This window comes from Nerophis ophidion, linkage group LG19 (assembly GCF_033978795.1).
Source record: "Nerophis ophidion isolate RoL-2023_Sa linkage group LG19, RoL_Noph_v1.0, whole genome shotgun sequence".
Lineage (NCBI taxonomy): Eukaryota > Metazoa > Chordata > Actinopteri > Syngnathiformes > Syngnathidae > Nerophis > Nerophis ophidion.
In genome coordinates this window covers 27983407-28006167 of record NC_084629.1, presented here as the reverse complement: position 1 = coordinate 28006167, position 22761 = coordinate 27983407, and the positions used below count along the sequence as shown (strand labels likewise).

Below are 22761 nucleotides of genomic sequence, written 5' to 3'. Positions count from 1 at the left end.
GTCATGAGCTTTGGGTTATGACCGAAAGGACAAGGTCACGGGTACAAGCGGCCTAAATGAGTTTCTTCCGCCGAGATGAGGTGGTTCGGGCATCTGGTCGGGACGTCACCCGAACGCCTCCCTCGGGGGTGTTTTGGGCACGTCCGACTGGTAGGAGGCCACGGGGAAGACCCAGGACACGTTGGGAAGACAATGTCTCACAGCTGGCGTGGGAACGATTCCGGGTTCCCACAAAAATAATTCACTTCACTTCATTTCAAGAAGAGCTGGACGAAGTGGCTGGGGAGAGGGAAGTCTGGGCTTCCATGCTTAGGCTGTTGCCCCCAAGACCCGACCTAGGATAAGCCAAAGAAGATGGATGGATGGATGGATGGATAGATGAATATATATATATATGGACAAGCGGTAGAACATTGATCGTAATATATATATTTATATATATATATATATATATACACATATATACAAACCCCGTTTCCATATTAGTTGGGAAATTGTGTTGGATGTAAATATAAACAGAATACAATTATTTGCAAATCCTTTTCAAACCATATTCAGTTGAATGCACTACAAAGACAAGATATTTGATGTTCAAACTCAAACTTTTTTTTTTTGCAAATAATAATTAACTTAAAATTTTATGGCTGCAACACGTGCCAAAGTAGTTGGGAAAGGGCATGTTCACCACTGTGTTACATCACCTTTTCTTTTAACAACACTCAATAAAAGTTTGGGAACTGAAGAAAAAAATTGTTGAAGCTTTAAAAGCGGAATTCTTTCCCATTCTTGTTTTATGTAGAGCTTCAGTCGTTCAACAGTCCAGGGTCTCCGCTATCGTATTTTACGCTTCATAATGCACCACACATTTTCGATGGGAGACAGGTCTGGACTGCAGGCGGGCCAGGAAAGTACCCGCAGTCTTTTTTTTACGAAGACACGCTGTTGTAACACTTGTCTTGCTGAAATAAGCAGGGGCGTTCATGACAACGTTGCTTGGATGACAACATATGTTGCTCCAAAACCTGTATGTACCTTTCAGCATTAATGGTGCCTTCACAGATGTGTAAGTTACCCATGCCTTGGGCACTAATACACGCCCATACCATCACAGATGCTGGCTTTTGAACTTTGCGCCTATAACAATCCAAATGGTTATTTTCCTCTTTGTTCTGGAGGACACCACGTCCTCTGTTTCCAAATATAATTTGAAATGTGGACGCGTCAGACCACAGAACATCTTTCCACTTTGCATCAGTCCATCTTAGATGAGCTCGGACCCAGCCAAGCCGGCGGCATTTCAGGATATTGTTGATAAATGGGTTTGGCTTTGCATAGTAGAGTTTTAACCTACACTTATAGATGTAGCGACCAACTGTAGTTACTGTCAGTGATTTTATGAAGTGTTCCTGAACCCAAGTGGTGATATCCTTGACACACTAATGTTGGTTTTTGATGCAGTAACGCCTGAGGGATCAAAAGTCCATAATATTATCACCTACGTGCAGTGATTTCTCCAGATTCTGTGAACTTTTCGATGATTTTACGGACCGTAGATGGTAAAATCCCTAAATTCCTTGCAATAGCTCGTTGAAAAATGTTGTTCTAAAACTGTTTGACAATTTGCTTACAGAGTGGTGACCCTCACCCCATCCTTGTTTGTGAATTACTTAGCATTTCATGGAAGCTGCTTTTATACCCAATCATGGCACCAAACTGTTCCCAATTAGCCTGCACACCTGTGGTGGGTTCCAAATAAGTGTTTGATGAGTATTCCTCAACTTTATCAGTATTTATTGCCACCTTTCCCAACTTCTTTGTCACGTGTTGCTGGCATCAATTTCTAAAGTTAATGATTATTTGCAAAAAAAAAAAAAAAAAAAAATCAGTTTGAACATCAAATATGTTGTCTTTGTAGCATATTCAACTGAATATGGGTTGAAAATTATTTGCAAATCACTGTATTCAGTTTATATTTACATCTAACACAATTTCCCAAACGGGGTTTGTGTGTATGTGTATGTATATATATATATATACATATATATATATATATATATGTGTATATGTATATATATATATATATGTGTGTGTGTGTGCAATAAAAGCTGTTTAATATTTTTGTGATTTTCATACAGATTTTTTCATTTTTTTATTTAGGTGTATTTACTTCCTTTTGCATACTTAGTTTGTCCTGGTTATGAAGTAGTTAGCAGACTACTTCCTGTTTATTGATTAGATGCCAGACTACTTCCTGTTTGTTAAAAATACATGGTTAGATGACTTCTTTATGTTTGTTCAGATGTTAGCAGGCTACCTTCTCTTTGTTTGGTACCCTGAGATCGGAAGGTTTTGAGTTCAAACCCCGGCCGAGTCATACCAAAGACTATTAAAAAATGGAACCCATTACCTCCCTGCTTGGCACTCAGAATCAAGGGTTGGAATTGGGGGTTAAATCACCAAAAAATATTTCCGGGCACGGCCACCACTGCTGCTCGCTGCTCGCTGCTCGCTGCTCCCCTCACCTCTTAGGGGGTGATCAAGGGTGATGGGTCAAATGCAGAAAATAATTTCACCACACCTTGTGTGTATGAGACAATCATTGGTACTTCAACTTAACTTTAAATATTAGTTAAATGGCTCCTGTTTTAGTAGTTAGCAGGGTATTTCCTGTTTGATGCGTACTTACTGTTTGATTATCAGTTTGCTAAATAGCGAGACACAACGTCTTTAAGTAAGTCCCCTAAGCAGTAATCCCTCTTTATTTTTGTCAGTAGTTAAATTCTAATTAAGAGCAGTTACCTTATTTTCCTGCTTGTTCCAAGTGTTAGCTAAAACGTCACCTTTAAAGTACCTTCTAATGGCTTGGGCAGGAAGTGAGCGGCTGGTTTGGTTTTCTTCACTCGGTTCCCCTTCATGGCTTGACCCTCTTTGTTGAGACCCAGGAACCAGGCCCGGCCCGACTCCTGCTGTCGGTACAACATGGACGAGTAGATGACGTAGTAGTTCTCAAACACCGACTCCTTGAATTTGCATTCGGCCGTAAAGAGCTCCTGCAATGACACAAACACACCTTGTTAAGAATTGACATTTTTCTGGTAATAACTATTGATGACACAGGTGAGAGCAGGTTACTTCCTGTTTTTGTATCCAGTTAGCCAGCGACTTCCTCTTGGTTTGGTAGTTAGCCATGTACTTTCCTTTCTGTTTGTCCATTTGGTTATTATTCAGTTTGTTTGGTGGTTAAAAGACTCATTCCTATTTGTTTTTTTTTTAGCTAGAAAGCAACTTCCTGTTAGTTTTTTAAAGCTATCAAGCTATTTCATGTTTGTTATTTTTCTTTTATGTGTTTTGTTTTTGTCAAGCAACTTCTGATTTGTTTGTTTTAGGCTAACAAGCTACTTCCTGTTTGTGTTTTAGCTAGCAAGCTACTTCCTGTTTGTTTTTAAATGTTTTTTTATTTTTTTTATTTTTTTATCCAGTTTGTTTGGAAGTTAGAGGACTACTTAGCGTTTGTTTCTAATCAATTTTTTTAACCACTTACTGTTCGTTTTTAATCAATATTTAGCCACTTCCTGGTGTTTTATTTTTTTTAGCTAGCAAGATACTTCCTGTTTGTTTTCATGTGTTTTTTGTTTTTTTTAGATTTCTTTGGTTTTGATTTTTTTTTTTTTTCCAGTTTGTTTGGAAGTTACAGGACTACATTGCGTTTGTTTCTAATCAATTTTTAACTACTTACTGCTCGTTTTTAATCAATATTTAGCCACTTCCTAGTGTTTTATTTTTTTTAACTAGTAAGATACTTCCTGTTTGTAATTTATTTGTTATGGGTGTACAGGAGGAAGGAGATGGCACAGACAGGAGGGACGTCGTATTAGCTCTATTTACTTATGTATAAGAAATAATATATATAAATAGGAAAAAATAATACTGATAAACAAGGGTATGGAGTGTGACTAAGCCAAAAGGGTGTGTATGTGTGCGACTATGTGTGTGAGGTAATTGTTGTGTGTTACCAGAGTGTTGAGCGAGAGGCGGAAGTCCCGGAGGGGAAAAGCATGCTCGAAGGTCCATGAGACGGGCAGGTAGTTGGGGATGATAGCGAGGCGTCAGAGACCGTGTCCAGGCGGAAGGTCGATATCCAAGAAGCAGCCAGAGAACCAGAGGGAATATGGGGAGACGAGACACACTGCTCGTGACGTGTAAACGAAAGCACGTGTACTAAACAAGGAATTACGTTCTGGCGCTGGATAGCAGGTTGTGCTGGCTTATGAAGGCAGGTCTCATTATCAGCTTCAGGTGTGTTGATTGCTGGTGACTGATTGCAGCTGCTTGCTGCAGCCGGATTAGCATGCGCCAGACGCGCTCCTGGAAGTGCGGTCATTTGATCTATTTTGTTTAATCACTCCTTTATTGTATTGTATTGTAAGTTAGAGGACTATGTAATAATCAATTATTTAGCTGTATGTTTTTAATCATTTTTTTTTTCTTTTTTGCTTGCAAGCTACTATACATCCATTTGGTTTAGTTTTTTGTTTCCAAGCTACTTGGTTTGTTATTGGTGTAATTTTTTTTTGCATCGAGGTGATTCAATATCTATTCTGTAGATGATTTGAGAATACAAGATATGATTTATTTTCTACCATAGCAGAGGTCACCAGGCCCATTTTGTGGAACACTCCTAATGTGGAGAATGGAAAAATATCGCCAATTGAAATGGCCGTCATATGTCTTCCTGTCGCGAGGAAGAAGTGCGGCGTTGGCGTTGTATCTCTAATTACCTTCACATCCGAGTTGGACCGAGCTCTTGCTGCTACCTTGGCGCTCAACCTTGACTTCCCATGCCCGTTTAGTCAGAAAGTATCAGTGCTTGGCATCAACTCAGCTTGCATTCCCGGCTTGTTTGTTGATTTTTGTATTGGTTGAGTCCAGAAAAGGGTTCGATTCTGTTGTAGCAATATGTTAAGTTGGCCTCGTGGGCCCCGGAGAAAATGATGATGGAGCTATCCGAGTGTCTCCTCCGCCCACCGTCCACGCCTCAAAGTGGCAAAGACAAATTAATTCGAAGGCACCGCATCTCTCTCTGCACTGTCGGCCATTCATCTCTGAGCAGAAGGGCCATGAAAGCGTTTCCACATTGTCCGCACCATTGGGGCTAAAAATAAAGGCCGTCTGTGTCATGCGTTAATCACGTGTGCAAAGTTGCGAAAGACAAACACTCGGATGGCTTTCCAAAGTGTGTTGGTTGGTTCTTTATAGAAAACAACAACAACAACAACATATTAACTACCCATTGTTTGAAAAGACATCCTACATTAAGATGTATACATGTACAAATTAGCAAGACATTAGAGATTAAAAAAAAAAAAAGTTTAATCTGAAAACAAGCAATTTTCAACTTGCAATTGTTCTTTGTGGTAGGAAACTAAAATATCCCAATTAATTTTTTTTTTTTTTCTTCTAAATTTTAACATTTTTAAACTAGAATAGCCAAAATGAATTGTTCGCTCTACAACCAGGATTATGTTGTAAAATTCAATGACTAAAAATAAGGAAACAAAGCTTAAAAGTCTTGCTTAAAGTTGTACCTCCCTGCTTGGCACTCAGTATCAAGGGTTGGAATTGGGGGTTAAATCGCTAAAAATGTTCCCCGGGTGTGGCACTGCTGTTATTCACTGCTCCACTCACCTCCCAGGGGGTGAACAAGGGGATGGGTCAAATGCAGAGGACACGTTTCACCACACCTAGTGTGTGTGTGACAATCATTGGTATTGTAACTTTACCTTGACCACAGCCTCGATTGCTATCTACAGTGGCGCTTTTCGTCATTTTCAGCAGACTGCATTGCAAAATGATTAACCCCCCTCGTCCTCTCAAGCCACATCCATAATGGTTTTCCATGAAATTTTCTGTATGCATAGTATGTACTTCATATTGATTTTTTTGGGGCTTGACATAGGGCTTTAGGTTAGGGTTGTACGGTAAACCGGCATTGGTACCTGTATAGTACCGCAATACTAATGAATCATATTCGGTACTATACCACTTCTCAAAAGTACCGGTCCGCCATATTTGACTACACACCATAGCTCACCGGCGTCAAAACGTAAACAAACACCATTGGTGGATCTACACCTAACATCCACTGTAATGATACCAACTACAGAAGCGTATTGTCGATACTACTATGATTATGTCAATATTTTTTGTCATCACATCTTTCGTTTTTTTTTTTAAATGTATATTATGTTTATAAACTCAGGAAATATATCCCTGGACACATGAGGACTTTGAATATGACCAATGTATGATCCTGTAACGACTTGGTATCAGATTGATACCCAAATTTGTGGTATCTTCCAAAACTAATGCAAAGTACCAAACAACAGAAAAATAAGTGATCATTACATTTTAACAGAAATGTAGATGGAACATGTTGAAAGAGAATGTAAGTAGATATTAACAGTAAATGAACAAGTAGATTGATAATCAATTTTGCACCACTTGTCGTTAATACTGTTGACAAAATAATAAAATGAAAATTGACACAAAATGTTACTGAATAAGTCAGAAGACTAATTAGAAGCCTTTGTGTGCTTACTCACTAATAAAAGACAAGTTGTCTAGTATGTTAACTACTTTATTTAAGGACAAACTTGAAATAAGAAACATATGTTTAATGTATCGTAAGATTTTTTGTTAAAATAAATTTTTTTGTTGTTCCCTTTATTTAGAAAAGTAGCGAAAAATACCAAAATAATTTTGGTACCGGTACTTGTACCAAAATATTGGTATCGGGACAACACTACTTTAGGTCGGTTCTTCATTTTGGTACTTTATATGTATTATATTATATATAGAGGGAGCCATAGCTTTTTTTTCCCACTGTCTCCTTTTATTATAATGGTTGTCCGCACATGTTTGTATTGCTTTATGTATTTTCCTATTATACTTTGATTTATTTTGTACAATTTTCAATTTAATCTTATTATTTGTGCACTTTCATATTTGAAGTTGTTCTTGATTTATTATAACAAAGGACTGCCCACAGCTGTGACTATATAAGTGCATCTCTTCCTGTTGGAAAATGCACATTGACGAAGACATTGTCGAAACCGGTCTGTGTTTTGTAGCGCGTGAATAGTTAGTATTAAAATTATTAGAAGGACACGGGTGTTGTTGGCCTTTCTTTTTATTTTTTTTAACCACACATAAATGTGGCCATATGAATCCCTTCCCAATTGTATAAGACAGCTACAACACATCTTTGGACTCAAATAAACAATGTTCGCATTTGCACTGCGTTGTATGGCTTCATTGTACAATACTTCATCATGCTTTCTTTAGCAAGTTAGTATAGTTTAGTTCACACAGTTTAGTAAAACTAGCAAATCCCCAGGTATAATTGCTCGGTCACCACAGGCTCTGGATAATTAAAGTCACCAGAAAAAATATAATATCAGACTTCCTGCTCGGCTGTGCTTCTAGAAGTTAAATACTATCTGAAGGATGCAGGCTGACAGCAATAATTAGGCACAGAGCTAATTACACACATAATGGTGATGTAATGTGTCCTGTGTTCAACACCCATAATTAACGTCAAGGGTATTTTTAAAAGAAAAATTATGGAGAAAAAATTCGCTTTAAAAATGAATATTTAAAGAAGATATTTTAACATTGAACAAAAAAAGTGGGGACAGTTTCCAGAACACACTTACCGGTTGTTATCTCCACTTTAAAATTAAACAAGAAGCAGGATGCACATTTATATGGCTGCTCACTCGCCATGGAAACGAAGCAATTGTTTATTATTGCCACCAGCTCAACGGCCATTCATCTGGAATGGGGCGGGAAAGAAGAGATTTGTTCATGATGATGCGCTCGTATGTATAAAAGTCACGTTGTTACCGTCTTCTGACCATGTTTGATTATCCAACGCACTGGAATTCTGCATTGACCACATTTTTTGCACTTACCAGTTTGTACGACCCTTCGATCACAGCTCGAAACATTAAAGTTCCATAAAGTAACCGCCTATTCATTCATTGGGGATGGCTACCGAATCTGGTACTTTATTGGTACAGACCAAATCTTGACAGTCCTACAGAGCACTGGTTCATGTTAAATCCAACCGTTCTTTATTTTTGGTACCTGGGTCGCGTGTAATGTCCCGCCCGGTTGCAAACTCAGCCGACTCTTCGCACTTGGCGATCACTCCAGCAGAACTAAGAGCGGATTCAGCTAATACCTTTAGGTAATGTTGCCATTTTCAATGCCAACAAAGCAATACACTAAAAAAAAAAAAAAAATGCTCCAAGTATGGAAAGTAAAGCTCCACTTTTTCAAAAATGTGTGAGATGGTTGCTAATATACATTGGCTGTGCTATTGAAATGCTATTGCTTAGCATTAGCAATTTTACATGGCGATTTTTTTTTGGCTTCAAATTTATCATTAAAAACTACAACTAAGATGCACTTTAGGTTCAAACTGCGTAACCAGTGCAATACTTCCAGTATTAACACTTCAGTGCAATAATTCCACTATTAACACACTTTACGGCACAACAAAAAAACACACGATACACTACTGCCATCTTAACATCTTGGACTTGCAACTGTAATTGCAACTTCCTGTCATACTTGCAAGTGAAATAATGAATAAAAAAATAATAAAAGAAGATATGCAAAGCAGTTCGACTATATATATATATATATATATATATTCAGTGGGGCAAAAAAGTATTTAGTCAGCAATCGATTGTGCAAGTTCTCCCACTTAAAATGATGACAGAGGTCTGTAATTTTCATCATAGGTACACTTCAACTGTGAGAGACAGAATGTGGAAAAAAATCCAGGAATTCACATTTTAGGAATTTTAAAGAATTTATTTGTAACTTATGGTGGAAAATAAGTATTTGGTCAACCATTCAAAGCTCTCACTGATGGAAGGAGGTTTTGGCTCAAAATATCACGATACATGGCCCCATTCATTCTTTCCTTAACACGAATCAATCGTCCTGTTCCCTTAGCAGAAAAACAGCCCCAAAGCATGATGTTTCCAACCCCATGCTTCACAGTAGGTCTGGTGTTCTTGGGATGCAACTCAGTATTCTTTTTCCTCCAAACACGACGAGTTGAGTTTATACCAAAAAGTTCTATTTTGGTTTAATCTGAACACATGACATTCTCTCAATCCTCTGTTGTATCATCCATGTGCTCTATGGCAAACTAAAGAAGGGCCAGGACATGCACTGGCATAAGCCGGGGGACACGTCTGGCACTGCAGGATTTGATTCCCTGTCGGCGTAGTGTGTTACTGATGGTAACCTTTGTTACCATCAGTAACACACTATTTATCCATTTTGGTATAAACTCAACTCGTCGTGTTTGGAGGAAGAAAATTACTCAGCTCATTTTGAAATGTTGCAATAAAATTTTTTGGAGGTTATTACTAAGAAAAATTTATTTTTATTGACACACATAGTACCGGTATCGATTCCCTGGGACTGGGAATGGGTACTGTATCGGTTTAAATGTGAACGATACCCATCCCATTCCCTGACAAACACTATTTATACTGTAGCACTAACACAACAACAAATATTATTCTGCAGATTTCTTTTTGACTAAATGACTAGGCATTGTTGCTTTGATCAATTATGATTCATTAGTCATATTTATCAGGGGTGTGAATCTTTAAGTACTTAACGATTTGATTCAGAATTGATTCTCAAGTTAACGCTATTCTCGATTCAAACCAATTCTCGCATTGCATAGTTTGGTATCGTAATTATAATGAAACGTTTTCCAAACAGATTAATGGTTAGTAACTCCTACTTGTTACATGGAGATGGCCTAAACATTTTTAAAAACAGCCAAAACCTATTTTTTTAATTCGATCATTGAAAATTTACAATCGGGATGACTAAGAATTGCAAATCGGATGTGAATGGATTTTTTGTGTGTGCGCCCCTTGTCATGATCTGGCAGCTCTGCGCCTATCTTCTTTTTGTTGCAGTGCATAGTGTTTAGATCACGGGGGCGTGCAGCTGATACTCATTTCCTCCTGACCACTTGAGCTCTCCAGTTCCTTCACGCTGCGCCAGTAGATTTCCTGATGGTTTACCCTTCCAGTTGTGCACATCTCCTCTGCTTTGGCTCCACTCACGCTTCTCGTTCCCCGTGGCTCAGTCCTGGCATTGCCGTGTAGTCTTAACTGTTACTTCTCCACACCTGTGTGCAATTTATGTTTCTCCACAAGTGTGCATCCTTAGTTATTTTCCTCACTCCTTTTTGTTGTTGTTCCTGTCTATTTTTTGCTCTGCGTCGGGGTCCTACAAAGCTGATCGTGACACCCCTAATGTTGATTAACGGCAGTGATGGCAACACTATTAGATAAGAGCATAAAATATAAGAAAACAGAAGTCCTAAATAACCTCGGTTATGTCGACAACCACTTTTATCCACTCAGACGGGTTTCACTGTAGTCCAATTAAACAACAACAGCGCCCCGCCAAGCGTCATCACTTTCTGCTAGAAAGAGGACGACAGATGGCTCCGACACCTTATGCGTGTTTGGTCACTCGAAGCACTTAAGTGTTCGATAAAAGTTTCCCTCAAGTGCAACACCGCCCTTTTTATACAGGCCCAGAGCGGCTCGTCTGACTCATCCGACACGGATACACTTACACAACAAGAACTGTCTCAGCGGGAGACACATTTTAGGTCAAATGTATGTGTTTTGTACTTTAAATTGCATTTTTTCCACTTAAGGAGCAGCTGTTTAAAATGCAGATTTGAGAACCTGTAGACTTTAAATAGAATGTTAAGGAGTTTAAAGTACTTGCTTTCATCTTTTATTGCCTTTAATTAATAGGATTGCGAATTTGATCACGAAAGACTATTGTCCTTCCCCTCTAACTCTTCCGTCTTGTCTCCTGAAAACAGCCGAAGCATGCAGCAGTCTCACTGTGTGTGTGTGTGTGTGTGTGTGTGTGTGTGTGTGTGTGTGTGTGTGTGTGTGTGTGTGTGTGTGTGTGTGTGTGTGTGTGTGTGTGTGTGTGTGTTCTGACAATGCTTACTTAATGGGGACATTGCTCTGTTTACACAGTCACCTTTAGGGGACCTCTGACGGTATGGGGACAAAAAAACAGGTCCCCCAAAGGGAAACTTTTTTAAATGATAATCAGATCCATACTGAAGATGCATAGGTGATTTTTAAGCTTTGGCCCATAAAACATGTTTACTGGTTAGTTTGAGTGTGAGACATTCGCACAGCATCCCCCTTATCGGGCTGTAAAAATCTGTTTAGTGTTCCTTAGGATGACATTTTCATACAGCATGATAATAAAATATGATTACCTTCAAGTATGATTCACATTCAGAATGTTCCATCCTTCTATATCTGGTAGTTGGAGTTGCAGACAACTTCATTACTGCCAAATAGCAGTTTTCACTAATGTCACAGAAAATGCAGGATTTGCTTTAAAGGGGAACATTATCACCAGACCTATGTAAGCGTCAATATATACCTTGATGGTGCAGAAAAAAGACCATATATTTTTTTAACCGATTTCCGAACTCTAAATGGGTGAATTTTGGCGAATTAAATGCCTTTCTGTTTATCGCTCATGTGGTGATGACGTCAGAACGTGACGTCTCCGAGGTAATACAGCCGCCATTTTCATTTTCAACACATTGCAAACACCGGGTCTCAGCTCTGTTATTTTCCGTTTTTTCGACTATTTTTTGGAACCTTGTAGACATCATGCCTCGTTTGTGTGTTGTCGGAGGGTGTAACAACACAAACAGGGAGGGATTCAAGTTGCACCACTGGCAAGAAATCTGCCGCCAGACCCCCATTGAATGTGCTGAAGTGTCTGCACATTTTACCGGCGATGACAGACATGACACAGAGATGTATGGATAACCTGCAGATGCATTTGCAACGATAAAGTCAACGAAATCACAAAAGTGAGTTTTGTTGATGTTGACTTATGTGCTAATCAGACATATTTGGTTGCGGCGTGACTGCCAGCTAATCGATGCTAACATGCTACGCTAATCGATGCTAACATGCTATTTACCGGCGGTGCTGAGGCAGACATGGCACAGAGATGTATGGATAACCTGCAGATGCATTTGCAACGATAAAGTCAACGAAATCACAAAGGTGAGTTTTGTTGATGTTGACTGCCAGCTAATCAATGATAACATGCTACGCTAATGGATGCTAACATGCTATTTACCGGCGGTGCTAAAGCAGACATGGCACAGGTGTATGGAAAACCTGCAGATGCATTTGCAACTATATTACGTTTCCTTCCACCCACATTTAATGCGAAAAAACACTTACCAATCGAAGGATTTAAGTTGCTCCAGTGTCACAAAATGCGAAAGTCCTGATCGTTTGGTCTGCACATTTTACCCGCGATGCTAACGCAGCTATTCGGCCATGCTATGGCTATGAATAGCGTCAATAGCTATTTGCTCAATAGCGTCAGTTTCTTCTTCAATACTTTCATACTCCAACCATCCGTTTCAATACATACGTAATCTGTTGAATCGCTTTAACCGCTGAAATCCGAGTCTGAATCCGAGCTAATGTCGCTATATCTTGCTGTGGTATCTGCCATTGTTTGTTTACATTGGCAGCACTGTATGACGTCACAGGGAAATGGATAGTCGCATCGCAAATAGCAAAAATCAAGCACTTTAAAGTTTTTTTCAGGGATATTCCGGGACCGGTAAAATTAAAAAAAAAAAAATCAAAAAATACAACAAGCCACTGGGAACTGATTTTTATTGTTTTAAACCCTTTTGAAATTGGGATAAAGTTCCCCTTTAACATTTAAGTGGTGAAACTTCCTATAAGAAGACATTTGTAGTGCTGTATTCTGAAGATCATATCATATTTGATCTTTTTTTTTTTTTTTTTTTTTTTAAATGGTCCTCAGTAGTCACGTACAAATTTGTGCGAATTATGCAAAATTATTTAAATTTGGTCCCCATGAATCGTATTAACAATTTTTCTCCAGGGTCCCCAGTAAGAATGATCAGCACGTTCAGAGGAAGTAGAAAGAGTCACATGTTGTTTTGCAGACTCGATTGATTTTGTGATTAATTTCCTTTTATATGCTAGGCTAAGCCACAGCGCCTCTAATGTTATTTCCAGAGATTTAATGATATGTATGAGCTAACGGGGCAGTGGCCATTTCACCCAATTTTGGTTTTATGCTTCCACAACCTGTAGAAAGGGTGGTCCCCACAAGTCATGATCAAACACTTGGTCCCCATTCCAAATTATGACCTGTGTGTGTGTGTGTGTGTGTGTGCGTGCGTGTGTGTGTGTGTGCATGTGTGAGTGAGTGTGTGGTGTGTTCTTGCATTTCTACCCTTCTTGAGACATCAACAAGGAAAAGTACCTTCCATATGAGGACCGGGGAACAAGTTAGGACATAAGTCATGATCCCAATACGGAAAACCATTGCATCTAATAGAAAATGTCTCATTTGCACCTCTGGTGGTGAAATCTATCAAAATTAGAGCGGTCCTAAAAAGGACAGTTTTAATATTCTAATAATATGAACAGCACCTGTATATATATTAGGGGTGTGGGAAAAAAATCGATTCGAATACGAATCGAATCGTTTACGTTGTGCGATTCAGAATCGATTTTCATTTTTGAAAAATCGATTTTTTTTATTTTTTTTTATCGATCCAACAAACCACTACACAGCAATACCATAACAATGCAATCCAATTCCAAAACCAAACCTGACCCAGCCACACTCCTGCAATAAACAGAGCATTGAATGGAAAAAAAATCGATATATTATTGAATCGTGACCCCAAGAATCGATATTGAATCGAATCGTGGGACACACAAAGATTCACAGCCCTAATATATATATATATATATATATATATATATATAGAGAGAGAGAGAGAGAGAGAGAGAGAGAGAGAGAGAGAGAGAGAGAGAGGAGAGAGAGAGAGAGAGAGAGAGAGAGAGAGAGAGAGAGAGAGAGAGAGAGAGAGAGAGAGAGAGAGATATACATATACACATATACATATATTATATATATACACAAATAAACAGAGTTAACTACGTCCCTGTACATGGATTGTCAAACATCAAAACTTTGAATGAACACGAGGAGTTATGTACTTAACAAAAAATTGTAAAATAACTGAAAACATGTTTTATGTTCTAGTTTCCTCAAAATAGCCACCGTTTGCTGATTACTGCTTTGCACACCCTTGGCATTCTCTCCATGAGCTTCAAAAGGTAGTCACCTGAAATGGTTTTCACTTCACAGGTGTGCCTTATCAGGGTTGATGAGTGGAATTTCTTGCTTTATCAATGAGGTTTTGGATCATCAGTTGTGTTGTGATTGAGAAGGTGTGTCCAAACTATTGGCTTGTACTGTATATTTAATGCTAACAACACGATCTGCTGAAATGCAGGCATTTTTTTCCTTTACATATGTCACATCCTCGCACCAACATCTTGGTTCTTAGCAATCCCCTTTTCACTTTTCAGTACACAGCACCTGTGGAGAAAGTTAGCGCAACCCTGCTATAGATGAAAGCCTCTATAAAAAGTGTCCTTCACCTTCCGGCCTCCCTTTACATGCAACTCGCTGACAGCATGAAGCGCTGTCTACACATATGAAACATACTTTTATGCTTTAGAGTCCCTGTGAAGCACTCTCACACTTATTGATTAATTGCATCTCCAGGGGAGGAGGGAACCTTCCATAAAATGCTACTTTCATTTCTGCTCGGCGAAAAAAAAAAAAAAAACAGAAAGAAAGAAAGAACGACGCCTGCGGAGAAGGGGCGCGTAAAAAAGAGAAACCGAGACAGCTATTACATATCAGCAGGCGAGCGAAGCACTGTGGGCTTTTCTGTCACAGTGAAAGAATCCCCATCCTTGGCACACCCACTCTTTGATCCAAGCAACAGCAGGAACAAGACAGCATAATAACACTGAGCCCCCTCTAAGGTTTCAGCCGTGCTAAATAAAAACACACGCATGTAGCGGCAAGGATGCACAAGAACCATCCCTGCACAGTCGATTAAACATTTATTCATTGGAACGGCAGTTGGAGGAAGATTCATAATGCAAATATGCAGCCGAGGTGTGCTATGTAAATGCAAATGGTAAAAAGAGGGGGGAAAAAAACATTCAACTACAATACTTACTTAAACCACAAAGAGCGTTAATTGGAGAATCAAAAATCACATATCCATCCATTCATTTTCTACCGCTTGTCCCTTTTGGGATAGCGGAGGGTGCTGGAGCCTATTTCAGCTGCATTCGGGCGGAAGGCGGTGTACACTCTGGACAAGTCGCCACCTCATCACAGGGCCAACATAGCTAAACAGACAACATATAATATTCCTTAACTTGAATAATTAAAGTTAGAGTACCACTGATAGTCACACACACACACGAGGTGTGGTGGAATTTGTCTTCTGCATTGGGCACATCTTCTTTTCACCCCTTGGGAGGTGAGGGAAGCAGTGAGCAGCAGTGGTGGCCGTGCCCGGGAGTTGTTTTTGGTGATTTAACCCCCAATTTCAATCTTTGACGCTGAGTGCCAAGTAAGAAGGTAATGGGTCCCATTTTCATAGTCTTTGGTGTGACTCGGCGGGGGTTTGAACTCACAACCTAATGATCTCAGGGCGGAAACTCTAACTACTGCATACTTGCCAACCCTCCCGGATTTTCCAGGAGACTCCCGAAATTCAGTGCCCCTCCCGACAAACCTCCCGGAAGAAATTTTCTCCCGAAAATCTCCCGAATTTCAGCTGGAGCTGGAGGCCACGCCCCCTCCAGCTCAAACATGCACAGTTCGAAGCTTGAAAGGGAGGATTGCAGGCGGATCTGACGGCATTTAAAGTCATTTTTAAAAACGACTGCTAATCCTCCTCCTTTTCGACTGGACGACCGTGGAGAATTAAAGTAGGAACACACTATATATATATATATATATATATATATATATACATATATATATATATATATATATATATATACTCGAGTTGGTGAATTGGCGGTAAAAAACCTCTTAACCACGCCCCCAAACCTCGCCTCTGCCCGGTCTGCCTAGAATATGGAATAATTCGGATTTTGCTCACCCACCTCGATGCAATTTTATTCGGTACATGGTGTAATGATAGGTGTGACCAGTAGATGCCAATCAAACATAAGAGATACTTGTTTCATTGAAAATATAAGAACATTACACAGGGCGCTCAAAAGTCTATCAAAATGTTTCAGTACGACTTTGGTAAGCCATGAAGCCGCACCGCTTGGTGGATTGTACTGTGCCTCAACATAGGAGAATTATTATGGTATATCTTGGGCATGATGTAAAAGTGCATCCGGCAGTGGAGGCTCCTCTATGGGGTCTTGGGTCACTAGGAGGTTAACCCCTTTACTACTGTTACCCCAGGTGGCCCTTGGCAAAGGCCTAGTACCCGACTGCCCCCTAGCCAGGGATACGGCACCCCCACATCCATGTGGGCCCAGTTATGGGGAAGTAACGACCCAAGACCTCAACGGTGGAACAGGCGGAGGATGATTGCTAACACTATGGAGTATCACGACGGCGGGGATGGCGGAGGAAAGCTGCAGCAGAAAAGGGTCCCCAGTCGTCTTGGACTCCATGTCACTGGACCCTGACCCGGATCTGCCAAGGATTGGTTGGTGACTGTCTGTGCACCAGTCTCCCCATAATAAACATAGTTACGCACAGGCATCGTCCATAAAGGAATACCCCCCTACCAGGAGAATCGTCATCATCGCTTCGAGTGACCGCCGATGATGATGATGAAGATTATTATGGTGTGTGTATAAGTTAAGACATGTTATCTGGTGTTTTGTTTCCCAATATTATGCAAAAGCAACTCTTTGTACCTTCTGGTACCTGATGATCTGGGTTGGGATCTTCATAAATTCTAAAAAAATTGTGAGAGTCTGCCTTTGTAGTCCGTGGTGACCCTGTAATCGATAAGATTCTTCTTTTTCACTATCTTCTTGTTATGGGACATTCATCCACCACTGTTGCCATTTCTAATATAAAGTAATGTAAAGTTTTTACTTATATCTGTCAGTAAACTCGCTATGAAAGCGCTAAAACATACCGGTATATTGAGTTAACATTATTCACCCAAGGAACTTTAGTAATTAGAGAGTTCTGGTCGGACGATTTTTCACGGGACACAGTTGTTGTTGTTTCCGGATGAGGAAATGCTGTTCCGTTATTGATTTTAGTAAAGTCTGATTGTCATTAAAACAGTTAGCTCCATCTTTTGACATTTCTTATACTCCCGTCCTTGCACGCTACACCGCTACAACAAAGATGACGGGGAGAAGACGCTGTCAAAAGTGAGCCACGTAAATAAGACCGCCCGAAAAACCGCGCATCAAGAAGCGACTGTCAGAAAGTGGCTTGAAGATGATCTGTAAAACATCATCTATGCAACATTTTGACCAAAGAACCACCATTACCTGTTATGTAGACCACAAGGAAGTGTTTTACATTTCGAAAAAAATTAATAAAATTATGACTCCTTTAATGCGCCCTAAAATCCGATGCGCCATTTATATGAAAAAATATCAAAAATAGACCATTCATCGGCAGTACGCCTTATTATCTGTTGGGCTCTACGGTCCGAAAAATACGATATGTTGATTAGGAATGTGATGATATTGTAGATACCGCGGTATTACGGTTTCAAAATATTCTCAATAAAATAGAATAGAATCATCAGCGCGGTCCGGGTCTGCAATGCGGTGGCATGGAGCGAAAGAGGACGCAGGAACTGATGCGTGTTACACTTCGTATTAGATAAGAGGAATTGTTTTTTTCAAAATATGTTCATAACTTTTTAAGCTGTGTTGCCTACAAACAGACAAACCAAACCTGGTGAAAGTATAACTTATTTGGCGGGGGTGATTAGGCGGTTTGTCTTGAGCAGGGGTCGGCAACCAAAAACGTTGAAAGAGCCATATTAGACCAAAAATACAAAAAACACATTTGTCTAGAGTTGCAAAAAATGAAAGCCAAGTGTTATAATGAAGGCAACACATTACGTAAGTGTCTATTTTAGCTATAATAGCCTTAGTAAATCAGAGGCTGCGCAGAAGGTGAGATATCTCCTGGAATTTACTAGCTTTTATTGGCCAAAGGTATAGATGTTTGTCCAAGTTAAAGGAAATGGCAGGCTGTTTTCTTTTAATGTATTTATTACAATCTAGGTAATGTTTGCTGTGGTCTGGAACAACATGACACACAAACAAGTATCAGAAATGTAGCCAGTATTACTTACAGATAATGTGTCATGAGACATACAAAACTAAATTATATATAAAGAGGATAAACGTAAAGGATATTAAATGAGTTCAAATATACCTACAAATGAGCCATAATGATGCAATATGTACATACAGTTAGCCTAAATAGCATGTTAGCATTGATTAGCTTGCAGTCATGCACTTGACCAAATTAGCCTGATTAGTACTCAAACAAGTCAATAACATCAACAAAGCACACCTTTGTGCATTCCCGCACAGCATAAAATGTTTGGTGGACACAATGAGACAACGAAGGAGTGAAAATGTTGTATGTAAAAAATAGATAAGATAAGAACTGGTGCAACTCGACAAGTGAACTACTTGCAATTCTGCAAAAAATTCCATGGTTTTATTGCTTTAAACTATGATGTTGATTCTCTTGGATTAATTTGTTTTGACACACACTTGCAGCAAATATCATCAATGTTTAGACATTAGATTCCTCGATACTCGAGATTTTTGTTTGTGCCACCCTCGTATTTCGGCCAACAGAGAAACAGACAATTATTTTTCAATTATACTTAAGCACAGCAAAATCTCGGCTCCCTACACAAACCTTTCATTTCCGGTTATCGATACGGTTGAAGGACGTCGGCTTGGGTGTCATTGTCACTCCGCCCTGGCTGCAGCAGTGTACGCGTCCGGTAATCAGAGCAAACACTACCAGCCAGCTCGCTATTAATGACCCTCGTTGTGTCCTAATTGCCTTCCTATTGCATGAATGTCAAGCACCGCACAAACACAAATTGCACACCCGTTGCCTCAAGAGCGGAGTTAATCTGCGAGTGAGTCGCAGCGGCTTGTAAAGCAGCAGCAAGTGGTCTCCAGACATTAATTGGACGCGGCTCACTTGGGAGAATGTACACTCAAATATTTACTGCAGTAAGATTGTGCTGTAAGCAGAGGTGGGTAGTAACGCGCTACATTTACTCCGTTACATCTACTTGAGTAACTTTTGGATGAATTGTACTTCTAAGAGTAGTTTTAATGCAACATACTTTTACTTTTACTTGAGTATATTTATAGAGAAGAAACACTACTTTTACTCCGCTCCATTTATCTACATTCAGCTCGCTACTCGCTACTTTTTTTTAATCGATATATTAGTGTTTGTTTTGGTTTGTCAGACATACCTTCAAAAGTAGGATATACGCATGCCTGCGTTTCACCAATCACATGCAGTCACTGGTGACGTTGGACCAATCAAACAGAGCCAGGCGGTCACATGACCGTGATACGTAAAACCCAACTTAAACAAGTTGAAAAACGTATTGTACTGTGAAATCTACTAATTAAAGTTTCAATCAAAAGTGTAAAGGAAAAAAAACACTTTTTATTTCAACCGTACTTCCCGTCAAAAGCCTAAAGACTGATCGCACAGTTCCTGTCTTCACAATAAAAGCGCCGCTCCATCGCGCCTGTGCTAACAAAATAAGAGTCTCCGAAAGCCAGCGAAAACAAGCTAGCAAGCTACGGAGTTTGCCGCCAATGTATTTCTTGTAAAGTGTATAAAAACGAATATGGAAGCTGGACAAATAAGATGCCAAAAACCAACAACTTTCATGTGGTATTAGACAGAAAGGAGAAACTTTTTTTCTCCTCCATTTGAAAACGTGGACGTTGTCAGCACTATTGTCTGATTCCAATCAATGCAAGACATCAGAATCAGGTAATACACCAACTTATAATCTTGTCTTCATGAAAGATAGGAATCTATATGTTAAACATGCATGTATATTCATTAAAACACCTTTAACATGTGAAAAAAACAGCAAAATAAATAAATACAAATTATATACTGTATATATAAATGTATGTATGTATATATACATATATATATACACATACATACACATATATATACATATATATATATATATATATATATATATATATATACATACAAATGATATGTGTGTGTATGTATATGATATGTGTGTGTATGGTTATGTATATATGAGGTAGATCACCTCGACTTGGATATTTATTAAGTAATTGATTAACATTGAAAAACTTATTGGGGTGTTACCATTTAGTGGTCAATTGTACGGAATATGTACTGTACTGTACAATCTACTAATACAAGTTTCGATCAATCAATGAATGCCTACTGAGCCTATGGTGCTGTTAAGTTATTGTGGCTCAATGTGCCGTATTTTTTATTTTTATTTTAATTTACTATTATTTAATATATATTATTGTTTTAGTTGCTTGAGAGATATTCCTGGCTCCGAATTTGCTCATTGCTATTTTTATGTTTCTGTACATTATTTGTTTCCGTAATCATTAAACAAACAGGTTACTCATCAGTTACTCAGTACTTGAGTAGTTTTTGCACAACATACTTTTTACTTTTACTCAAGTAAATATTTGGGTGACTACTCCTTACTTTTACTTGAGTAATAAATCTCTAAAGAAACAGTACTCTTACTTGAGTACAATTTCTGGCTACTCTACCCACCTCTGATTAGCTCATTCGGAATTCGATGCCTGCAACATGTTTCAAAAAAGCTGGCACAAGTGGCGAAAAAGACTGAGAAAGTTGAGGAATTATCATCAAACACTTATTTGGAACAATTCACATGTGAACAGGCTAATTGGTAACAGGTGGGTGCCATGAAATGCTTAGTCATTCACAAAAACGGTCCATAATATAATCAAAAGTTTCAGAGAATCTGGAGAAATCACTGCACGTAAGCGATGATATTACGGACCTTCAATCCATCAGGCCGTACTGCATCAAAAAGCGACATCAGTGTGTATAGGATATCACCACATGGGCTCAGGAACACTTAAAAAAAAACACTGTCAGTAAATACAGTTGGTTGCTACATCTGTAAGTGCAAGTTAAAACTCTACTATGCAAAGCCAAAGCCATTTTTCAACAACACCTGGAAACGCCGCCTCCTTCGCTGTATCCGAGCTCATCTAAAAATAACTGATGCAAAGTGGAAAACTGTTCCGTGGTCTGACGAGTCCACATTTCAAATTGTTTTTTGGAAACTGTTGACGCGGTGTCCTCCGGAACAAAGAGGAAAAGAACCATCCGGATTGTTTTTGGCGCAAAGTCGAAAAAACAGCATCTGTGATGGTATGGGGGTGTATTAGTGCCCAAGGCATGGGTAACTTACACATCTGTGAAGGCATCATTAATGCTGAATGGTCCATACAGGTTTTGGAGCAAAATGTGTTGCCATTCAAGCAACATCTTTTTCATGGATGCCCCTGCTTATTTCAGAAAACAATGCCAGGTCACGTGTTACAATAGTGCGCAATGTTTTGCTGCCATTTAATTCTAAGTTAATGATTATTTGCAAAAACTATTAGTTCCTCAGTTGGAACATTAAATATCTTGTATTTGCAGTCTATTCAATTGAATATAGGTTGCAAAGGATTTGAAAATCATTGTATTCTGTTTTTATTTATGAATTACACAACATGCCAACTTCATTGGTCTTGGGTTTTGTACTAATTGATGGTAACACCACCCAATAAATAACTACTGAAATAATCATAATAATAACAGTAATGTAAACATGTTGCAAATGTTACAAACCTTCATTCTTGTACATAATGAAAATAATGTCTTTGTATCGTTTTTCTGTCCCACAGTTTAACCCCACATATTGAAATACAAAAGCTTCTTCAAGTTGTGCGTACCTTCTGAATTTTAAGATTTAAAATACCCCTTAAATTATAACCCCCTTTCCTTTCAGTGAAAAACTTTTGCACATTCTTTTTTGCTTTATATGTAATTTGCACTGTTTGTAGATTCACAAGATCTTTTAATTTCAAATTTAAATGTAAGAAAAATTAATTTTTGTGATCCTTGTAGCCTGCCTTATAAATGACCCTTATTGCTTTCTTCTGCAGGGTGATAAGTGGATATATAGTGTACTTATGTTATTATTGCCCCAAACTTCTGCAAAGTAGTGCAAGTTAATGGCATTCATAGATCTGCATGACAATGTTTTAACCTTCTCTACCTAATTATTACTAAAATGTAATATTCAGCTCGTTAAACTTTCTGCAATTGTGGACTATCAATCAAAACAGGTTATAAAAGAATATACCATAGCGATGGCAATATTCTCGTTGTCTCACCATCGACAAATAGACAAACTTTTTCGCTAAGTAGAATCGCAGCTGACCTGGACAATCCGAAAGTTCTCTTGCTCAGAAGGCAAGAAGAGCGTACTCGGTTGCGTTGCGCCGGCGGATGGAAGGGGTCGAGGGGCTTAAACGGTGGCAGTGTGTGTGTAGACAAGGATAAGGTTAGGTGGGATTTACCCTAGTCGGCTTAGTGTAGAAGTGGCCTGAGGCCATGAATAATTATTTAGCTTAAGCCCAATTTCAGCCACACAAAAGCAACGTTTAAGGTCCCCCTCCTCGG

General features: G+C 39.0%; 1 protein-coding gene across 3 annotated transcripts in view; it reads right to left on the bottom strand.

Moving 5' to 3' along the window:
• Positions 1-22761, bottom strand: part of fgf14 (fibroblast growth factor 14) — a 276918-nt gene that overhangs the window by 13671 nt on the left and 240486 nt on the right. For all 3 annotated transcript variants that reach the window (XM_061879742.1, XM_061879744.1, XM_061879743.1), the window contains exon 4: positions 2852-3050. In XM_061879742.1, coding sequence (XP_061735726.1) covers positions 2852-3050 — 199 coding nt within the window. The remainder of the gene's footprint in view (positions 1-2851; positions 3051-22761) is intronic.